Source organism: Echeneis naucrates, chromosome 21 (assembly GCF_900963305.1).
Source record: "Echeneis naucrates chromosome 21, fEcheNa1.1, whole genome shotgun sequence".
Classification (NCBI taxonomy): Eukaryota; Metazoa; Chordata; class Actinopteri; order Carangiformes; family Echeneidae; genus Echeneis; species Echeneis naucrates.
This window is the reverse complement of record NC_042531.1, coordinates 10,886,628-10,909,305: the sequence shown is the minus strand read 5'-3', so window position 1 is coordinate 10,909,305 and position 22,678 is coordinate 10,886,628. Positions and strand designations below refer to the sequence as shown.

Genomic DNA, 22,678 nt, shown 5'->3' with positions numbered 1-22,678 from the left:
TTTGTGATTTGCTGGCCAATTGTGCGGTTTCCTTCAGCTGTACTACCAGGTGGACTGGGATCAAAGGCACAAAGTCTATAACAGAGCACAGAGCAGAGAAGCTGCCGCTGATCTCTATCGTGCCTGAGTGTACAGACGAACTGGAGTTGCCTTGTACCTCTTTCGAAAATACACAATTTCACTGACAACTCATGAGTTGACATCATCTGTTTGGCCCGTTGGGTATGTTGGTAATGCTTTCTTCATTTCACAAGAAAAACAGGAGTAGTCTTCACATCTGTACTACATAGTAGCAATAGTTAATACTCCTAGGTTTCTTTTTCATTGTTCTAAATATGAATTTAGTTTAAGTATAAAGAAATAACAACATCTGCCCCAAAATAAAAAGATTTTCCTTTTGCAAGTGTTTGAATTCAAGAACCCTTGTGATTCATAGCCTCACTTCTAATGGCATCTGGTGGAGATATGGCTCATTATCATGCATCCCATGGTGCTATCTGCCTGTGGTCCGCATGCAGTGCTCACTGGTGTGAGCTACAGCAAGCCGCTTCTGGGCAGGCGACTGAAATGAAAACACTGTTCACACAAAACCATAAGATGTTTTCTACTCAAGTTACCTAAGCAACCACACGAAAGAGTTAAAATCGATGCAAATGTCAGAAGCATTGTAGTAGAGAGAAAATAAATAATGGGATACATCCAGCAAGTTGCTGTTTTTTTTTTTTTTTTTTTTTTTTTTTTTTTTGGATAGGAATTAATATAGTGAATTTGGGACTGATCTGTTACTGAGCAGCTTCCATTATATTTAAAGAAATGTGTATTTAAATGTGAAAAATTCAGTTCAGATTGAACTGTTCAGGAAAATGCTGCTTAAAGCAGATTTCATTACAGTGATACTTTAGCAACTATTATATGACACCAAGTTCATAGCTGTGAGTTTGCAAATAGCACCATTATACAGTTATCATATCATTTCATTGTACTCTTGCGATTATTTCTATTATAAAGAGCCAGGGTACATACAGTAAGGCAGAAATGTCCGTCAACTACTGTGAATGTGATATCTCCTCTGTTTAAATTGAATTAAAAGTTGTATTGTGAATAGCTCAGGGTCTTTTCTGGGCTTCCCTCTTTAATCAGCACTATGACAAAGAACCCACAGATATTTACAGCAACAGCTTGCATGAGTCAAGTGCCAGCTTGTACAAAGATTCAGGAGATAGTCACCAAATAATCAAAGGTCAGTGGTTCAATCCTCAGCTCCTGTTATGCTTTGTAAGTGACAGGTATAGTAGTATTGCAGATCCATGCATGTGTCCTGGACATACTGATCCCTTTTTTAAATGTGGGGTGATTCGGACTATTGAGGTCCAATAGGTGTGCCACAGGGACATACCCACTTTTCACTTGACTTGGCACACACAGGATTCAAAATAACTGCAGTAAGACAAATTCATTGTTGCATTTGCATTTAATGAGATTTAGTCAAATTAAAAAAAATCATAATTTGCCCAGATATTTCAGTTTTCTTTGCTTCCACCACTATAAGTTATCTAAATCCGAGGACCTGTACAGGCTTTTATAGTCTTCTGCACAGTATAAAACTGATTTCCCTATTTATTCTGAAAGCAGTCTTAAAAGAGATGGGCTTTTCTCCAGCCAAAGACTGTTTGGAGGAAGCTGTCACTAAAATATTAAGGTTAATATTCCTCCTTGGCACCAAGTATCAAGTGGCCAAAAAACTGAGAGCACATTTAACTTGGGAGATCTAGTCCAGGTGCACTGATCACGATGCTGACCCCCACAAGTTCATGTGGCGGTTTGATTTTGTCATTCAGGTTATAGTCAGGGTTTGGCATTTAGCTGTGATGCGTAAGGCTTCAGTAATGGGCCAGGAAATGCATTACGTCTAGGATGACTTCCCAAGAATATACCTACTGTAGTAAACCTGTGTGTGTGTGTGTGTTCATTTGTATGTGTGATGACAAAAGCGAGAGAGAGAGGGGGAGAGAAAGAGGGTTAATATCTTTTCTTTCCTTTTGCCCATTACAGTGTGATTTAATTTTGCTCTAGATCACAAAAGGCCAACTTCAAGCTGAATAAAGAGCCCTGCTAATCACAAAATAAACATGAGATCTTGAAATACGATACTAAATACGATATATCAAATTTTATACATATAATCTTTCTTCTTACTGTTTGACATAAAATAACTAACTTTCATTAAGAGTAGAATACATAATTATACAAAAATATCTGAATAAATACCAAATAGAATGAATCTATGTTTTAAATAATCAGGTTAGCAGAATCATTTGCCTTTCTGTTTGCTGTGGTTTGTGGGATCAGGGACTGTCTCTTTAAAAAAAAAAAAAGGAAAGCAAGGTTGGTCTTTGTAAATACAGGTGTGAGTAACACATAGTGGAGATAAACAGGGTTGTGTAGATCTCTGGCTGGCATGTCTGGTCTCCAAAAACTTGCCCAGCTTCCACAGGATACCAGAGTCAGTCCGGCGCCACTGTAGATGATCCTGGAAGCTCGTCCCCAATCAGAGGTGTCTCTTATCATATTTACACCCCCCTTCACCCTCCTTCTCTTTGACAAATAGCATTACATCACTGACCTCATTTCATATCACACGCAAAGCACCAAACATGGCCAAATGCATTTCACCACTCTTTAGTGTCATTTCAGTTGGCCCCCATCTGGCATCCACTTTGCAGTGCCTTGGGATCAACAGAAGTACTGAATAATGTGAGTTTCTCAGAGTATTTCTTGAGGATTTGTATGCGCATAATTTGGCTCGCCATGACAAACGGTAACAGCTGCTGGAGAATGCAGTGCACTTTGATGGAGGTTGTGATGATGAAACTGGGGTGACCTGATTTATTAGTACACAAGAGTCTGCAGTGGAATCACAGGAAGTATTTCCATATACATTTTCTGGGGACTTGACACAGGAGACAGAGGGGCCCCAATCTCTAAAAAAAACACACCCCAGGCCCATCTTTTGCAAGTGGGCGGAGGGTCTAAAATAAAATCAGCTGTCATTGCCTGCTCGTTGGACAGAGATGGACACTTAGTACTGGAGCTGGTCTCCAACATTGCCTGGGATTTGGTTTTGGTTCGGAAAGACCCGGCAGGCCGGGGGTGCAGTGGCCTTTGTGTGGGATTCTATCTGCTGAGTTCAAATTTTTTTCCAATTCACTCTATCCTGGTAGGTAACAAGTAATTCAGTGGTGATTATATTGAGTCGAATGCTGGATTAAAAAAAAAAGAAGAAGTGATTTTGTCTTATAAAACATATTTCTGCTTTAGATACATTTGAAAATTTATTTTGACATCCGTAGATAAAACTAAAACTGAACTGTAATGAAATCTTGACTGTATATTAAATTCCTTTAATATTGTCCCTGTACAGAGTACAATTCCACGAACAAATTACAGGAAAAAGCAATAAATATTGTGCCAGTACACAAGGAAAGCAAAATGTGACTGTAACATAGAATTACAGAAATTTAGGCTTGAGGAGAGTTTAGATTTATTCCATTAACTAATATCAAGTAGATGGAGCTTTTTTTGTTTGTGCCAAGGCCAGTTACCTCTAGGTGTTATTTTGCTTTACACACATGATGTCAAGAAAGCCATAAAATAAGGAATACTTAGAATTAATTACAAATAAACAGAGTGCTACCAATGTAGGATATCTAAAGAGCCTTAGGAAAGAACGGCCTCGACCTCACAGCTTTCCTCCTTTATTTCACTGAGAAACACTACCCTTCATGGTTAAGTTTAAAATAGGCTTGATTTATTTTTGCAGGTACATGGCGCCTAGATTACTTCACTTTCTTGTTATTTGAGCTCTCAACCCAAGTTGACATGTCTTGAGATAGCCTCAGACACAAATTTTAGTTCTAACCACAATAATTTACAGACTTGGCACAAATGAGTGTCTCCTCTCAAGAGCTGAAGTTGAGCTTGAGTTTTCCACAGATTACAATTTCACTGCTGAAATTAAAATTAACGAAACAAAATAAGTAACTAAATTGTGTTACACTGTTTTATCTGTCTGTCCTTTGAGATCTGATTTATTCACATAAACACACCCACCATTCCTCTAAGGCTAAAATAGATGAGCTATGAATCAAAAACTTTCCAGGAGGAGACATAAAGAAGTATACTCCTGAAATGCTGCTGTCACTGGTGCAGTGCACCAATAATTGGTATAAAGAAAACAAGCCTGCTTTTGCCATGATATTTAAGCAGCATTATAAGACAACTATCTTTTAGTTTTACTTTTGAATATCCTATCAGTTTCAGCTATCTCAGTCAAGGAAGGTATTTAAAAAAATTTGATGCTTTCATCTTTAGAGTTTGTGTTTCACTCATTCAGAGTTTTCTGTCCCTCTGCTAGCAAAAAGAAAAAAATATTATAGATGTAAAATACTGCCTCATGCCAGCAGTCTGATACCTTTGGCTAACATCATCATTATATGGTGAATATACAAACAGTTTCTGATGAGGTTAATTCACCACAGGGCAGAGCAGGGATGATGTTTTTCCTGCAGAGCTGTTACTCGTCAGAGGAGTGAATGACCTCAAGAAAATGTTGATGCTTTAAAAGAAATTTCAAACACCAGTCTGTATTCATATTTTATTGTGTTACTTGCATCAGGACATTCAGATGCACAAAAACTGATGTGTGAATAAATTCACAACCATGGTTTTTGACAAAATTGTTGTTTCAGCAGAAACCTGCCATTTGTGTGGCTGCTGGGAGAGTTTATTATCACTGTTGATGTTTTGCAGCACATTAAAACATGTAAAGTTAACGATAATGGGCTTTCAGTTCAGGACTCTCTTTTTTTGCCATCCAAGACATAAATTCCAGTCTAATTATGTCTGAAATGGAAATGCAGATCAAAATTCAGACCCACATGAATCTGATTCCATCTTTATTGGAAATTCTGGCTTTTATCTGAAGTTTTATTATAAGCTTTGCAAGCTATCTCAATATAGTTTAACATCTCATTCACACTTCCTTTTGTATTATACCAAGAAAATAGCATTTTATGATGAGCTCCCCATCTCCTTTCTGTTTGCCTGGCTGACCTGGGGTTGGCTGGGCTTGTACTTTGCTAACAATGAAAAGGCTACTTGTTGTTGTTTTGTTAAAATAAAAAAGGAGCAAACTGGGTGAGTTGTGCCAGGGGAATTCTCAGGTGCTGCGTCATTGTGAAATCACCAAATTATGGAAGTCCTGAATGTACATTGTGCCTGGTTACACAGATGTATTGCAGATGTGCGCATGGCTCTGTTTTCCAAAACTGTGGGTTTGGCCAGTTCAGGTTGTTGTCCTAACTTACACCAATCAGTCAGCTATAAAGCAATAAAGCCATATTTAATAACCTTGCATATCCTGTAATGCCATGAATTTCTGGAGCCAGGTGTATAATTGATTCAAATAATGTCCCTGTGGAGTATAAAATCATCTCTCAGAAGAGCACTGCCTGCATTATGTTGGGACCTTGAAAGGATAACTGACCTTTTGTAGCTTTTGTCAACATTTACAAACCGGAGACATGTAACAAATAAGATTTGAAAATTGAAAAATTCTTGAATAAAAAGCTATTTTCTATGCCAGAGTTTAAGAAACCTCTGCAGCTTAGTCACCATATCGTCAAAATTAATTGCAATACTCAGACACAAACTGCATTATATTTTAATATAAACAGGTAATAAAAATAAAATGCTGTCAAGGATTCTGACGCCCTTAACAGTGCTTTCATTGCACCTGTTTACACCATTAAATTCTTGAGTGCTACCAGTGAATAATGGTTTGACAGTTTACTGGCTTTTTGTGCTGCAGCTGCTGGCAGTGCAGGTTTAACCAGGGCAGGACTTCCTGAAAGCTTTAAACCAGAGGAACCGGATTCACTCTGTGGACTCAGAGGTCATCCCACTGACTAACCGTGAGGCCATGTACCAGGCAGCTGTCTCCACGCGAGCGGACAACTCCATCCCCAGCAGGGTACTTAGTTCATGCATGGACATTTCAAAGAAAAAAAAAAATATTACTATTGTATTATTTCTTTAGAGAACCTGTCAGAGCCGCCTGCTCTGAATAGAATGTGTGTAATTAGAAGCAATGGTTTATTTGCCAGCTGAGCTGAACTGAGATGGTATTTTCACCATTATTGTTGCTGTTATCATGCAGATATTAGTGGAGGTGATGACAGGTTTGCAGCTGGGAAAAGGGGTCAGCAGTCTTATGCATACACACATATAAATAGAGAAGAAACATGAGTCTACCCTCAGAGTATAGAGGAGGCGGCAGAAAACATAAAATATTGTTGGCTTTACTTTCAGAGTTTTTACAATTCCCTATCTCATTTTGATACTGACATAAAGTGGAATATTATGTGATGTTGGGTTTGTGTGTCCACAGAGAAAGAGAGAGAGAAAACAAACTACATAAAGCAGCCTGTGCTGCATGCATGCCACACAGAAAAGTCCAATGACGTAACCATTCGATTTCATGTCAGACATGTCAGAGTGAGAGGCAGTTAATGTTATTTCCTGCTTCATTAGGTCATGGAGGAGTCGGAGGTCTTTTCCCTGCCAGGGGGAATTGCCAGTGTGAGGAAACAATTTCAGGCTCAAGAAACAGCAACATCACATAATGCAATCCAGTTCAGTTTTCACCAAAGAACTGTGCAGGTACACATATTTGACAGTGTGTATCTTCAGCCATCAGACTAATAATAAGTGGATGAAAGCGATGACTGTGGTTAAACGGCATTTGTCATTCTCTTGGTTTCTCAGCTCATTTCTGTTCTATCACTGCATGAGAAGCTTTGCTGGTAAAACATTTATCTTTTAGGATATTTGCACTGAGCCTCCGCATATCTAATTGCACCAATAACAGAGCAAGGTTTACATTAAGTAACAGATTTCTTAAAAGCGTTCCTGAAAATTCCCAGTGTGCATGTATAAAACTAATATTTTAGCTCCATTAGAACTAATATAACTCAATTAATAGCTAATTCTTTTGTGCGATGGTACAATGTGTGTGAACAAAATTTTTCGGCATTTTGCCCCCATGTGTGATTCATTCTTTAAACCGCATTGAGCAATCTGGTCTAACACTTCTCTGCATGGCACTCCGGTGTGTGGGTGCTATGAAGCTCTGGCTGGTGGAGTAAAGTCTCATCCAAGGATATGATGAGGTGAGGGAAGGGAGGTGTGGTGAAATGAAAGAGAGAGAGTAATTTGTGCGAGTGTCTGCCTCTGTGGCAAGCGCACATTCACTGTGTTGACAACCGGTGTCTTCATCTTCACAGGAAATGTCTGACTCAGATGTGACAGAGTTGAGCAGCAGCAGGCAGGGCGTCCCAGGCACTCAGCAGCTGAGCTTCAACCAAGAAACAATGGTAGTGAGCAGCTCCCGTCAAAGTAGTTCTGCAGGCAGACAAGCTTTGCTAATGACATGAACACTTTAATTGACTGTTGAGTAAAAACTGTTACTGATTGCATTCAATCACATTTGTGTAATTAGTGTTCATTTAAGTCTTTGATAGTTAAGTCAAGATAAAAATTATTACAATCAATGAGAAAAAGTGCAGAGCTCAAAGAGTATTGCTCAATTTGTCCATGTAGAGTTATGTTTCATCCATTTTTTTTTTACTGCCGTGCTTTAAATACACACAGGTGTCATGCAACAGCAGTAACCTGGCATCTGGCTACGAAAACCATCAAAATGAAGGTAGGATGTTGTTTAGACATTTTTATTTTTCTGCCTTATACATAGTCATCACATAACTCATTTAAGACCCCCTTTTATACATATGTCTTCACTGGCTTACAGAGGAGGAGTTTCCCAGATACACAACAAAAGAACTGAGGGATCGCTTTGAAAGATCAATAGAAGAAGCGGCTCTGCACAAACCTGTAAAGGTATGCAATTCCATTTTACTTGAATTAGGCAAAGGAACTGAAATAGATGAAGGGTAAGGACATTTCTTCTGTGGTATTTGAGACTGTATTGACTCTAATTCAAAATATTCACAAAAGTTCAAGTCCATTTTGTTTACAGCCAAGTAAGGCAATGGCAAAATAATTGTAATTATGATTTGATTTCATGGTTCAGCCAAACTGTTGCTTGCAGCTCTTCATCTAAAAGCTTACTGGCTGCTCTTTATTATTCTATTGCTTCCTGTAATATTTTAAACTGATCTATCCAAAAAGGCAGAAGAGTGACATTTAATGAAATATGTGCCTTTCATTTTCTGTGCCAACTTCACAATGAAAGCCTACCTGTCTTTTGCATATAACGTTATAAATGTGAAGCAGCTGTATTTCCAGTTTCACTTAATACAGCTCTGTAAAATGTACACATTAAGGTTGATCAATGCTACCAAATAACAGATAGTAACATTAGATCACACTGATCTCCATTATTTCCAAACTAATGTGTGAAATCAAAATGGATTCCACGGTGGGAAAGGTGATTTCACTATTCCCACCCTGGAAAATGTAAGAACAGTTTGTTCTCGTGTTTTCAAGTATCAAAGCTCATTCTCCTGATTTATTTGTTCATAACTGTAAGACGCATAACAAAAAAAGAAACATCTTTACATGGCACCATTAACCCTGGGCTGACAGCTGTATATTATTCATGATCTAATTCTTAAACCTTACAGTGGCCTACGAAAAGGTTACAAAAAGGTGAAGTGCAATGCATATATAACTGCCACAGAGCTATGTGTTGGAGTTATAGTTATTTATCCATAAATATCATTTTGTTCCTTAAAAAGATTGGACGTGACATCAATCGGTCTAAGTGGTCCTCAAATGTGGCACAAAACAACACAGTGACTAGTGAGATCTCTGAGGCCCCAACTATTGAAGCAACAGAAGTCACAACAGCTGCAGAGATGGATTTTGAGGACTTTCCACCCCCACTGGCTGAGGATCCTGACTATCTTCCACCCCCCCCACCAAATTTACTACAAATCCCATCAGACAGTGAAAATATTCCAGTGGGCCATTACTCACCTGAGCCTCCGGAAACACCGAACCCTCCCAAACAGCCGATCACCAGAGACGCATTCTTCAAGCAGAGGAGCATGAATGAGCTGAAACGTCTTTACAAGCACATTCATCCTGAGGTCCGCAAGAATATTGAGAAAGAGTACTACAGTGATACCTACGAAACTGAGAACAGCCACTCAGAGAGACAGGGGCACATGTACGAGGACGACGGTAGTCCTGATGAGTTCAATGAAGAAGAATATGGCGAGTGGGAAGAGATTCTCCCAGGGGAGGTGCAAGCAATGCGTTGGATGTTTGAAAACAAGCCACTGGACACCATCAAAGATGAAACGCCTGATGAGGATTACAACAACAAGAAAATAACTCAGCAGGAAATAATTGTTGGAAAAGATGTGAGACGCACAGCTTGGATGTTTGAGACCAAGACGATGGACGGCTCACAAGACACCCACTCAGTAGAATATAAGAACAAATTCAACAAAGGAGATGTCCGTGCTGCAGCGTGGTTGTTTGAAACTCAAACTATGGACAGTCTAAATAAAATGCATATGGAGGAAGATTTAACCAAAGAGGTTGTGTTCACAGAAGAGGATGGAAATGCTACCATTTACATGATTGACAATAAGTATATGGAATTGCTTGGACACACTGAGACCGTTGATGAGACTCGCCTGCTGAGTCTCAGGGGAGTACTAGAGGAAATAAATGGAGACGTGAAAACTGTAACAAGCACTTTTGACACTCAGTTTCAGTGCATCATCATGGGACAATCAAGCCAAATGCTGGAGATTAAGTCTGTCCGCAAAATTGAAACTGAACTGGAAAACTCAGTCGCCTCACGTTGGCTTTTCGATACCCAGCCACTGGACTTGACAATCAGAGAACCTACAGCTTTGAAACTTTTGTGCAGCCTTTCCATGGAAGACAGTGAAAAAGGAGACTGGGGCAGGTGGTTGTTTGAGATAAAGACATTGAATTCTCTTGATGAGTGGGAAAGCTCACATATGGAGAAGAAAGAGATCATCAGAGCAGACGTGCGCAAGCACTGCTTAGCATTTGAAACGCAGCCAATGGATTCTCTTAAAGATGACTCCAATGCCAGAACTCAGTCTATTGAAGAAATAATCGGAGGCAACGTTAGATCTGCAAGGCACTTTTTTGAAAACAGCCCTGAAATAGCAAGAAAAAACTGCCCTGAGGTTGGAAAACTTAAAAAGGCAAAAATAAATGAAGAAATGAAAGGAGATGTGAGACACCAGAAGTGGCGTTTTGAGAGTCAACCTCTAGAGCACATAAGAGAGGAAAAGAAAGAGGTGACACGAACTGTTAACATTGAGGAAGACCTCACACAAGAGGATGGTTCAAGCTGCAGAGCAGATGTTCGCAAGAATTGCTGGGTATTTGAGACACAGCCAATGGATACTTTAAAAGATTATTCAAATACGCGGCCACTGACTAAAGATGAAATTGTTGCGGGTGATGTGAAATCAGCCAGAAATTATTTTGAAACAATTCCAACTGAGGAGCTGAAAGAGCTTGCAGAGGTGGGCAAACTGAAAAAAACAGTAGCACTTAGTGAGGAAAAGGGTGATGTTAGACATCAGAAATGGCGCTTTGAGAGCCAACCCCTGGAACAGATTAGAGAGGAAAAGAAGGAAGTTGTTAGAACAATTGACCTGGAAGAAATCGATAAAGTGGATGTCTCAAACTACAAACAAATCTTTGAGAGCACAGATATAAACAGGATGGATGAATCTCAGAAAATTCAGATCGAAGGTGCAAAATCTGGCTCCGTGAGATCAAATAAAAACTTGTTTGAGTCTACCCCCCTTTATGCCATGCAAGACAGCTCAGGACACTTCCATGAGGTGAGAACAGTGCGGCGTGAAGAAGTAGTAAAAGGAGATGTCACAACCTGCAAGTGGATGTTTGAAACCCGACCGATTGACCAGTTTGATGAAAGCAAGAATGAATACCAAATTATCAAAGGTATTTCCAAACAAGAACTAGAATCTGGTGATGTTAAAACTGCAAAGTGGTTGTTTGAAACGCAGCCTCTTGATGCTATCAAGTACTTCAGCAACATTGAGGATGAAGAAAATGTAGAAACTCACACAACCCATGATATCATGAAGGGTGATGTGAAAACTTGCAAGTGGCTTTTTGAGACAAAGCCAATGGACGTGCTGTATGAAAGAGTGGAAATGAATGGGAACAGTGAATCAGAAGAGATCCATAAAGGAGATGTCAAAACCTGCACATGGCTCTTTGAGACACAAGCCCTTGATACAATACATGATGAGGAAGAGACCATTCTGCAAACATGCACAGTGAATCAGGATGACATTAGAGGAAAGGATGTGAAAATGGCTTGTTTTCTCTTTGAGACTGAGAAGCTGGAGAACCTCACCGGGGAGGAGGCAGACTCATTCAAGTGTGTCACTGAGATAGACATTGCATCTGGAGATGTGTCGAGGATGAAGTATATTTTTGAAAACCAAACATCTGATATCATGACTTCTACGTCTGAGGAAGTGATGCAAAAGCTCAAGAGAGTTCAGACTGAGGACATTCAAAAGGGAAATGTGGGAAACTGCAAATGGCTCTTTGAAAATCAATCCATCGATACGATACGTGACAGCCAAGAGGAATGTATGAGCAGCCGCACAGTGAATGATGTTAAGGGGGGCGACGTCGATAAGGGCCGCTTCATTTTTGAGACATACTCCTTGGATAAAATCCACGAGGTGTCTTCAGAGACAGACACGGAGCTGATGAAAATGCAAAAAATTTTCCGTGATGAAGACGAGAAAGGTGACGTGAGAAATTATACCATGATGTTTGAAACTCAGCCCCTTTATGCCATTCAGGACAAAGAGGGCTATTACCACGAGGTCACCACTGTCACCAGTGAGGAGGTAACACGAGGAGATGTGGTGGGAACCCGTTGGTTGTTCGAAACCAAGCCTCTTGATGCTATCAAGGACACAGATGAGGTTTATATAATCAAATCAGTCACACAACAGGATGTGCAAAAAGGAGATGTCACCTCTGCTAAGTGGAAATTTGAGACACAACCTCTGGATAAGATTGCTGAAGAAAAGAAGGCTTTAATTAAAACAGTTGATGACATTCAAGGAGGCAACGTTAGGATGAATAAACATCGCTTTGAGTCAAATGCCCTTACACAGGAATCTGTCAAAACAGTTAACGTGAGTGAAATACAAAAAGGTGACGTTAGGACAGCAAAGTGGAGATTCGAAACACAGTCCATCGATAAAATAAGAAGCATGAGCTCTGAAAATCTGATTGAAACTGTTAAAAAGGAGGAGGTTGCAAAAGGAGATGTTAAACATTCAGTCTGGCTCTTTGAGGAAAATCCCCTTGACCACATTAAAGAGGTTGATGAGGATGAAGACACATCAACCTGTCAAGAGGAGATTCCCAAAGCAGATGTGAAGACTACTACGTGGCGTTTTGAAACAACACCTTTCGGCGACTTTAACGAGACAAAGATGAACAGGACTGAAATCCTGGGAAAGAGTGTCAAGGGAACGCTTCAAGAGCTTTATAGTCAGAAAATGGTCAAGTCAAAGGGAATACTCATTGAAGCTGATGAAATTGGTGATGTTAGGATGGCTAAATACCAGCTGATGAATAAGCAGGCTCCAGAGATTCAACGGGAAGAAGTCATCAGGGGAGATCTGCATACTATTATGATGAACCTACTGAACAGACAGGAAAGAAATGAGAGACAGATAGTCATAGATTCAGAGGAGAAGGGTAATATCACTTCAACAGTGCAGCAACTATTCAACCAGGAAAGCGATGCCAGCACCGAAAAGGAAGAAATATTACGGGGCGATATTCAGGAAGCTATAAACAATCTTTTCAGTGGGGATGCTTCAGTGAAACATGGAATACTCATTCAGGAGGATGAAAAAGGAGACGTACGGATGACAATATATTCACTTCTCAATAAGGAAGACAGTGTTAATGTGGATAAAGAAGACATTATAAGAGGAGACATAAAGAGTGCTCTTCAACGACTGTCCAGCTCAGACAAGGACAAGCAGTCAGTCAGGATAAAGGTAGACGACATTGAAAAAGGAAATGTCAACTTTTACTCTACATGCATTGAATCTGGGGCGCTCGACTATCTGAAACAGCTCCATTTAGAACCTGAGGAGGCTTCCCCTGAAACAGCAGAAAAAGACAAGATAGTGGGAGGTGACATCAAGGGCACAAAACTCACCCTCAGTCGCAATCAAATGCAAATTGAGCGCACAGTGGACGACGTTGTACCCGGTGATGTTCACAACACAGTTAAAGTTTTCATGTCCGAGCCAACTCTTTCCTTGGAGAAACTCCATAAAGAGGAGATAGTCAAAGGGGATTTAAGAGCTGCTTTGACTTCATTGTCTGAATCAGTGAATCAGACAGTCATTGTGGAGAAAGAGGAAGTGCTGAAAGGCAACATACCAAAAACTTTGCAGTGTCTGGAGAAGGCACAGAAGTGCTGCAAGGAGGTGGAGAAGCCGGATATCATATCAGGAAATATCAAAGGGGCTCTGAGATCGCTTGAGAAATCTGCAACACCCAAAGCCGACATTGTTGTTGAGGATTTAGTTGCCGGAGATGTAAAGGCCACACTAAAATCTTTGGAGTTGGCAAAGCAAGCGGTGAGGGAAGTTGAAAAGGAAGAAATAGTGAGGGGTGATATTCACACAGCAATGCAAAACCTGCAAGATGCATCCAGTGAAAGGAGAACATGTCAGCAGGAAATAGATGTGCAGGGAGATGTCAGAGGAACAATTCAGCTCTTCATGGAGCCTCCATCCTCACCGAAGATGCAGAGGAGCCCAAGCCATGAGGGTGATATAAAGGGTGATGTCAAGATGTCAATTAAGTCATTATATGAGACACAGGAGCAAATCCAGCTGGAGAAAGAAGAAGTGATAAAGGGTGATGTTAAAGGAACTATTAAATCACTTTTGGAGACAGCCCAGCGGGAAACTCCAAAAGTCAGACACGGGGCGTACAGGAGAGTTCGAGTCAAGCAGAGCCCTCCAGTTAAAAACCTAAATGTTGATCCACAGAGGAACATACAAAAGTTAAAAACAGCTAATTTAGTTGAAACATCAAAAGAAAATCATGCCTCCTGTAATGAAACTGGAACTGTTGAAACTAAGTCACGTACTGTGGAGAAGTCTGCTCAGCAAACAACAACTGTGGTACAACATAAAACTATTACCCAAAACCACGGTATCAAAACAGTAAAGACAGAGTTTCGTAATCTCAATTCCAATCCAAAGGGAATGATAAAACTAAATAAAACCAAAGTGAAAACAGATGTTTACGTCTTGAAACCACAAGTGCCAGAGCCCGACTTACCTCTCCCACCTCCACCTCCACCAGTGGTAGACAATGACCTTCCTCCTCCTCCTCCTCCCACTCCTCCCCCTCCTCCTCCCTCTGTTGATTCTGACATCGATCACCTTCCTCCTCCGCCACCACTTCTCACCAGTGAGCAAGATTTCCTTCCACCTCCTCCATCTCAACAAGAGCTTGAGAGCATGCCAGCACAGGCAAGTGGTCCTTCACCAACAAAAGCCAAGAAGATGACGGTCAAAAAAGTGAAAGGGCCAGCCTTACATCCGGTCCCAAAACTGGAGCCTAAAGTAGACTTAAACAAGACAAGACAGGTGGAAGTGACATCACAGAAAGTGGTGGAAATTAGTCAAAACCAGTCAAAATCAATGACACGTACATCAAAGACCATTGAAGTCCCTCCAGTGCCTGACTCACCTCAGCCTTTAAGGAAAGTTTATGTCTCTCCTATTAAACTGACCCCTCCATCCTCTCCTCCTCCTTTCATGAGAGGCAAAACTAGCAAATTTAACACTCCTCTAATAAAAGCAGAAGAAAATTATCGAAAGCTGAGGGAGGAAAGCACGCCCCCAACCACTCCAACCCCTACTTACATACATGACTCAGTCACTGCTGCTCTTGAAATGCTTTCCACCAAAGACATAGAGCAGTCACATAACAATACATCAGAGATCACACAGCAAAGAAGTGAAAAGAATCTTCATTCAGACTCACTACCAAGGGATCTGTCCATGCATGTTGTTAATACCACCCAGGGAGATGCTTGCACCAATCATAAGACAATGGTCTCTGATTCTACAATCATATCCACTGCAAAACTGCTAACTGCCTCTAATAACACCTCGAAGGTTGTCTCCATTCAAAAGACTTCATCTGTCTCAGCTGTCACACAACACATGCAGACAACACAGGAAACTGTTTCTCTCTCCTCCAAACTGTCCTCTGCATCTGTCATGACTGACAAAGGCCAGACCTTAAATACTGATGTTGCAAAGGCAGAAAATGTGTCTGCTGATACAAAGAAAGACTCTAAAAATCAAAAAACAAAAGGCTCTAACAAATCTCAAGAGAAAAAGAAAGAAGAAATAGAGACTGATAAAATCCCTGTTCAAATAGAAAAACCTGAAACTGCCATCAGTGTTGAGGAGAATTTAAATTGGAGCATATCGCAGTCCGAAGAAAGGAGGACAAAACATAATACAGCACCCGAATTGGTCAATCACGCCTCCAAAAAAGAAGTTCCAGACAAAAACATAAGGGAGTGTAAATCCCCACAGAGTGATAGAAAGGCGAAAAATTATCATTCTACCACAAAGAGCCAAGAGAAAGCCTCTGACAAACTAATGCAAATAGAAAAAGAAGCTGCCAACACATTTGAAAAAACATGTAAAGCAAGCCAAAAGGTGAAAAAGAATAAACAAGAGAAGCAAATAGAGATCAAAACTTCATGTGAGGGTGAGAAACAAAGTGGTTCAAAGGATGTGAAGGTGAAAGTGAAGGAAAATACTGAAATAAAAGTGTTCAGTGACCCTAAAGAAATAAAGACAGAGTTAAAACAGGAGATTAAGAAAGTTACTCTCTCTCCTGCTACGGCCTCAGTGCCTGCTGTTCCTGAAATCATAACAGATCGCCAAGTAGACACTCCAACTCCCACAAAGAAGAAAAAGAAGTCCAAAAAGTCTAAAGGAGGTGCACAGGCAGGTCAAGCTAAAGATATTTCGGCAGAAACAAACACTGAAACCAAAATACTGATGTCTGAAAAACACCATCAAACTAAGGAAACAATTGCAGTTTCTCAAATTCACCAAAGTATAAAGAATGAGCATGTTGAAGTCAAGAGCGAGGTTATTACCACAGAAGGCACGGACCGTCACAGTTCCCAGCAACAAAGAGGAGTTCAAAAGCATGTCAAGGCATCTCACAAAAAGAAAGGGGTGTCAGTTACTGAGCAGAGCACAGAGGAACCAATGGTGACGGGGGGCCCAGAACAAAATCAACTGGTCACGTCCACAGCAGCGGGGACAGAGGAATCTCAGAGGCGTTCAGACGTTCAAGTGCTAATCTCCAACATCACAGAAATACAAACAGTTTCAGAGAAAACTGATTCTAAATCTTTGAAGACTCTGATCAATACGGTCCCTGAATGGCTCACGAGCTCAGAAAGCAAGTGTGAACTGGAGGCATCCGTTGGGGAAAGCAATGCACATAAAAATGAAGATAATCTCTCATCTGTGAGGGAATTTGCAGAGACTAAACTAATGCATCTGGGATTTAATGAGACGATGGAGAAAGATGAATGCGAAGCAGTTTCTGAGAAAGGAGTCGCTGGCGGGGCAACACCAAGAATATCCAAGATCAGTATTGGTTCTACCAAAGTTGACAACCAAATAAAGAAAAACACATCTCAAGAAAGGAAGGATGAGGTGAGTCTGGGCAAGGCATTCGACCTTCGGGTTCCGTCGCCATCCCTGAGGATGCGTTCTCCATCGCCAACGTTCATCACCATTGAATCCACACGAAGAACTGACTCCCCCCAGAGGGTGACTCCGTCACCTACCCTGCTGCACAGGCCCCCCACCCCTCCCACACCACCGCCACGCAGGTGTGAAACCCCAACATCACGCCTCACCAGAATCACACCATCTCCGACTTTTGACCGAGCAGAAAATTTGGCAAGACTCAAAGACACAACAGCCAAGCTCTCACGTGGAGTCACCCCACCGCCCCTCCTTTCACCGCAGCAGGTCTCAGAGAAGAGATCAGAAATTGTGGAATCGCCTCCATCATTCCATCGGCAGATCAAAATCCAGTCCCAAGTTGTGGAGGCTTCAGAGACGATGCAAGCATCACAAAAACCCAAATACAGTTTTTCTGAGGATGCTCAGCAGACACATGCAGGAGAAGATGAAGCTCGTGTTTCAGAGAGTTTGAATTCAAATGAAATACAAAGGAAATCTGAGACCCATATGGCATTGTGTCAAAATGACCCAGATATTGTTGACACTTCTGGTATTTCAGAGCCATCATCTGCATCTGTTAAAGAAAAGAGAGAGTTCTTTGAAGAGGCACAAAAGGCTGAAATTAATAAAACCTATGTACGAAAACAGCCCATTGCCATCCCTGAACGACTGGGCCCAGACATGGAGGAGTGTGAGGAGGAAAATAAGAACAAAGAAAAGGATGAGGTTCCCCGGGCAGACTTGTCAAGTCTTGTAAACAAATTCGAATCACCAGAAGAGAAAAAGTATATCAGAAAAGAGCTTGTCCCACTTGCTGAATGGCTTCATGATGATGCTGAAAGCACAGATTGTGACAAAGAGAAAATAGACATCAGGGAGCAGGGAATGCCAACTTTTGACATCCAGGCTATTAAAAATGTTTTTGAACTGGGCGAGCAAAGTTCTTCATTTGGAGAGGAGAAAAGGGATCGGGAGGAGTCTGTGTCAAACCTGAGTGACACAACAGCAGACTTTTCAAAGTGGGAAAGTCCTCAAGAGACAAAGGGACGCTCACGGCAGAGCACCCCCCTCACCATGCAGAAGGATGAACTAGAAACCATGCAAGCAGAACCGTCAGCCTTGTCTGAAAACAAATCAACATCAGAACATTTCTCAAATGTTGATGAGTTTGGTAACGAGGTCACTGGAACAAGGGCATCTGTCACTGAGCACTTTGAGAGTGTTTCAGCCCAACGGGCTCCTTTTTCCTATGCTGACGCAGTCAAAAGAAAAGCTGCAGCGGTGGGGAGAACACAAACATATGATGAAGATGCGACAGAGAAGCTCCTGAGGAATTTCCACAAAACATGGACAGAGAGTGAGACAGTTTTCAAAAGTCTTGGCTACACCATTTCTGAGGAGACGATGTCGCAATTTGTCTCGCATCAGACCAACACTGTTTCTTCTGGTAACAATTGCACAGCATGAAACAACAGCCGACCTCATGGCATGGACTATGGATTGGTGTTTGAACAAATACATGTGTGTCAGGTGAATTTCTAATCACTGCAGGTTTTTTTAAGCATTTCTGCAAAAGAGCAGCTGGTGCTAACTAAAAGGACAGGAGTCTTCAGCCAGCAGTTATGAAGACTAAACTGTTCAGTTTTTTAATCTGCAGTAAATATTAACATGAATTAATGCTAATTTACTGCTGTTTAGTGGTTATTCTAACCCTATTAGTTAGAGTGTTTGAAGGCTTACTTTTACACTTTAACACAAAGGGCAGTTGGGGACTTTTCGAACATCACTGAACAACTCAAAAATCTGACCTGACAGTTGCAGTGATGGAAAAAAAATTGAGTCCTAAACAAGATTTTTACAGTTCATCAGTTAGGGTTGCTAAAACTAAATTAAATTCGGTTTTATAAATATAAATATTTGCATGTTGTATTTGTTACAATAATAAAATTATCAGTTAATTGCTCTTACGAACACTTAACATAAATGTGGCATGAGGGATGTTTGAGTGTACGGGTTGCTGGCTGAAGGTTTGCCAACACCATCAAATACCAGCTGAGAGATGCATGTGTATTTGTGCATGGCTGAATAAAACAGAGTCCAGGGGATTAATACAGCCCATTCATCCTGTTGGCTACTGTCAGTCTTTAAATGAGTGAATAAGGTTGTCACATAAACCTTTCAAATACAAACCTCTATTACATTGTTCTCTTTTAGCAAAATTAACTGTAATAAAAATTTTAACAAAAGGTACAGCTCATTGTTGCATTGTGAGACAGCCAAGAAGAAAATGCTTTTCATGTTGAATAAATGGAAAAAGAAAAATCTCACTATTTGCATTTATCTCTTTCAAACAGGTGCGAGTTCCGAAGTCGGAGCTTTGCACAGTTTGTCGGCGGAGAGCTTATCCGATGGATGCCCTGATAGTGGACAAAAAAAAGTACCATAAGTCCTGCTTCTGCTGTGAGCACTGCAGAAATAAATTAAGGTAAACAATACAGCCCTCATCTAGAATTTGGGTAATTTTGTGTTTTATTAAGTTAAGTATGTTTGTTTTTGTTGTTGTTGTCTCTCTTTATCCTGATTTATATTGTATGTCTTGTGGCTCTCAATGATAGATTATTCTTTTTTCTTGTAGCCTAGGAAACTATGTCTCTCTCCATGGGCACTTCTATTGTCTGCACCATTACAAACAACTCCTCAAGGCCACAGGGAACTATGATAATGGACTTGGGCAGAATCCTCCCTCAGGAAGTGATGGACCTTTCCCCTCAAATGAGAAACTTGAATGGAGATATTCAATGAGCAGCATAAGTTCGGTAGACAAAACACACACCAGTGAAAACGAAATCACAAAAAAGTTTGATCAAAGCAAAACAAACTGTAACAAAATATCAGTAGTTTGGCCCCCACAGGCCGACCCCCCTAAGAAAGCCTTTAAAATAGAAGAAGACATTCAACTAACTAAGCCACAGTGGCCCCCACCAGACAGTTCTCCCAAGTCAGCCAAGCACCACCACAGAAAGGCTGTTCCCAGAAGTGTCCTTTAAAGTCAATTTATACAAAATACACAACGTAGTTATGTACTGTAAATCCAAAGACGAAGCACACAGAAATGGATGGTGGAAAAAAATAATACTGAAGGTACATGAAAGAAAATGTTTGATTGACAGTTAAGAAGGTAAGTGAATTAAGAAGAAAAGATGAAAAGTATGGAAATGGCTGGGGACTGTACATAAGTGTAAATGGTGTGCAGAGGCAAGTTGAAATAGTGATTATGGAAATTTTGATAGATGTGATCAAAGTGTGGAAAGTGGATTTAGACGTGAAGTGGTGTACGTTGAGGTGATAGGCTTTCTCCATGTGCAATTTTTTAATGACTCCATTTCATAAATTTATTTTCTTTTAGCATCGACTCAACATGGTTTGATCACATTTGACAAACGAAAATATTAGCTCTTATAGCTGCACCAACCATCACTTTAATTTTTTAATCTAAATTTAGCAAGTTGACAGGATAACAAAGTCAGGGTTTTAAAGACAAATCTACAGCTGTGGAATAAAGTGGCAGCTGAATATCTAAAGTTTACAAAGCCCACTGCTACTTTGAAGATAACTGTTATCTGCAAAGGTAATTTGGTCAAGTTTCTCTCTCACTCCTTTTGTTATATTCTAACATGAATTAGTTTGTTGTACTGTCCACTTTTTGCTTTTCTTTTCTTTTTTTTTTGCGACTGCATGCTGGTACTATTCTGCAGTTGTATGATTTTGTCAGGGCTCTATTCTTTCAACATACCAACATTTTCTGTTTATTTTTATTTATTTTTTTTGCACCTGGTGTGCAGACTACTAAAAGCATCTTGGAATTGTTTTATTTATTACTAAAAAAGTATATAATATAAACACGTGAAGTGGTGATGACCATGTTTGTTTTGGACATTTGTATCCGATTTTGAACAACAATTATTTTGCAATGAAGGATTTTATTTTTTAGATTAGACCATTATACCTTGCTTTGTACAAGACATTTCCTGATTCTGTCACACTGTCAGGCTGGTTCATGTAGATTATTGCTGGTCTTAGAGCAATAAATGTTGAATTTCATTGTTTCATTGTCTCTTTCAAAGTCTATGGTTGTCTAGTATCAGAGTAGCACTCTATCTGTCTCTGCGTCTCCACTCCATCCACTTTAAACACAGAGAGGAAGTACTGCCCAGAGCTTGTCTTGTGTGTATCTGATAGACACTGGCTAAAGTAGACTGGGTCAGGTCAGCAGATCCCTTTCACACAGTCAGTATAATCTCCTTTAGAAGATATCCTCACCCTGTGGGAGATTCAACATTGTATCTGCAGGTGTAGCCTACAGTATACCAGACAACCACTTCGATCGAGAGAGAAGAGGGAAATTAAACCTGAAAAGAAAGGCAGCTCAGGACCAGGCCGAGTCATACAGCAGCAGAGGAAAGGAAGTGACATCCAAATTTTACAGCAAGAGTTAAATCAGATTATGACCAAATGTAGCTCCTCATCCTCTTATTGCTCTCTATTGAGGACATGCACAAGATGAGATTACAGTTTACTGAGTTTGACCACCTTCATAGCCGCAAGACAATAAATGGTCTACATATTTATTTGCTGTGGACAGATAGGTGGCTGACTGTATATGGACCGAGAGCTCGCTACCTCTCAACATATTTATACGTTTTATGGTTGAAATTGTGTCTTTCCCTTTTTTCTTTTACATATATAAATGAATCTATTTTAACGGTAATACTTTTTTCCTTTTTTCATTTTGACTTTTTAGCTCAGTCTCAAACAGTGAGTCTTGAACATGAAGACCAATGGGACACGCAGATTTACAAATAACTAGTCAAAAGAATGGCTCAGTACACACACGTGTTATTTTGAAGCTGGTCAGGGCAGGAGGGAAACCGGAGCTCTGCTGTGAGGACACTTTCGCAGCGGTGGTCAGCCTAACTTGCTGCTTCTGACCGAGCGCGCTCCGCACTTTCCATCTCTGAGCCGATTGGTCGGGGGATCTATCGGATTACGCTCTGATTGGTCGCCTGCGTCACGTCACGTGCGCTTGCAGCACCACCAGCCCCCCTCCCCCCTCCCGTATAACGGTGCTGTAGGATGCTGGAGCAGAGCAGCAGCAGTAACATCAGGACCACAAGTCTGAGCGGGATGGAGACCCGGACTGAGGTAGGAGCATGAACAAGCATTTTCCTCTTCTTCTGCGATCACCGCCACTTATCTGGCGGAATGTGGCGCGTATGGGTGCTCCTACTTTTCTTTCTTTCTTTCTTTGTTTTTGTGTGGCTGGTTTGTCATTCCTGCAGTGTTAGTGGGTTTCGCCCGTCCTTCCTGGATGTGTCGCTGAATGTTGAGCCCGGTCCGGTTTCACCTGTCTGGGCTCTGAGGGGATGCAGCTACTTTGGCTCAGTCACAGATCTCCGTCCTATTTTGGCCAAAAAAAGGGGGCTGTCACCTCTGCACTCACAGAGAAAGGCGTAGGTTGTCCAGGACGATGGGTGGTGCTGATGGGCAAGTTAAACTTTAAACAAATGTATTTATTCATCTGGCTCACTCCCAGAGATCAACCACCTCTCAGACTAATGAATAATGAATAATCTCTAACGCTGTGCATGTCTACCTCACCCTATGTTGTCCTTATTCCATACTCTGATCAGGAGTATTTAGCTTCACCAGTCGTGGATAGCTGGATGGCTTCTTTAGGTCAAGATTCCAACTTGTAAAATGATTCTTTATGGTCT

The 22,678-nt window shown here is 40.8% G+C and overlaps 1 protein-coding gene across 1 annotated transcript; it reads left to right on the top strand.

The window, feature by feature from the left end:
- The first annotated feature begins 3,078 nt into the window (after positions 1 to 3,078).
- Positions 3,079 to 21,009, top strand: xirp2b (xin actin binding repeat containing 2b). Its single transcript, XM_029530199.1, has 9 exons — positions 3,079 to 3,217; positions 5,870 to 6,031; positions 6,592 to 6,720; positions 7,344 to 7,433; positions 7,711 to 7,765; positions 7,868 to 7,956; positions 8,817 to 18,351; positions 19,259 to 19,389; positions 19,540 to 21,009. Exons 2-8 carry the CDS (start codon positions 5,981 to 5,983, stop codon positions 19,348 to 19,350), a joined length of 10,041 nt encoding a protein of 3,346 aa, XP_029386059.1. The 5' UTR covers positions 3,079 to 3,217; positions 5,870 to 5,980; the 3' UTR covers positions 19,351 to 19,389; positions 19,540 to 21,009.
- The last annotated feature ends 1,669 nt before the right edge of the window (positions 21,010 to 22,678 follow it).

Excerpts from the sequence above, each read along its gene's own strand:
- xirp2b (XM_029530199.1), top strand. The coding sequence starts at position 5,981 with ATGTACCAGGCAGCTGTCTCCACGCGAGCGGACAACTCCATCCCCAGC. Across the intron at positions 6,032-6,591 it reads ACAACTCCATCCCCAGCAGG|GTCATGGAGGAGTCGGAGGT; the intron begins GTACTTAGTTCA and ends CTGCTTCATTAG. Across the intron at positions 7,434-7,710 it reads GCTTCAACCAAGAAACAATG|GTGTCATGCAACAGCAGTAA; the intron begins GTAGTGAGCAGC and ends AAATACACACAG.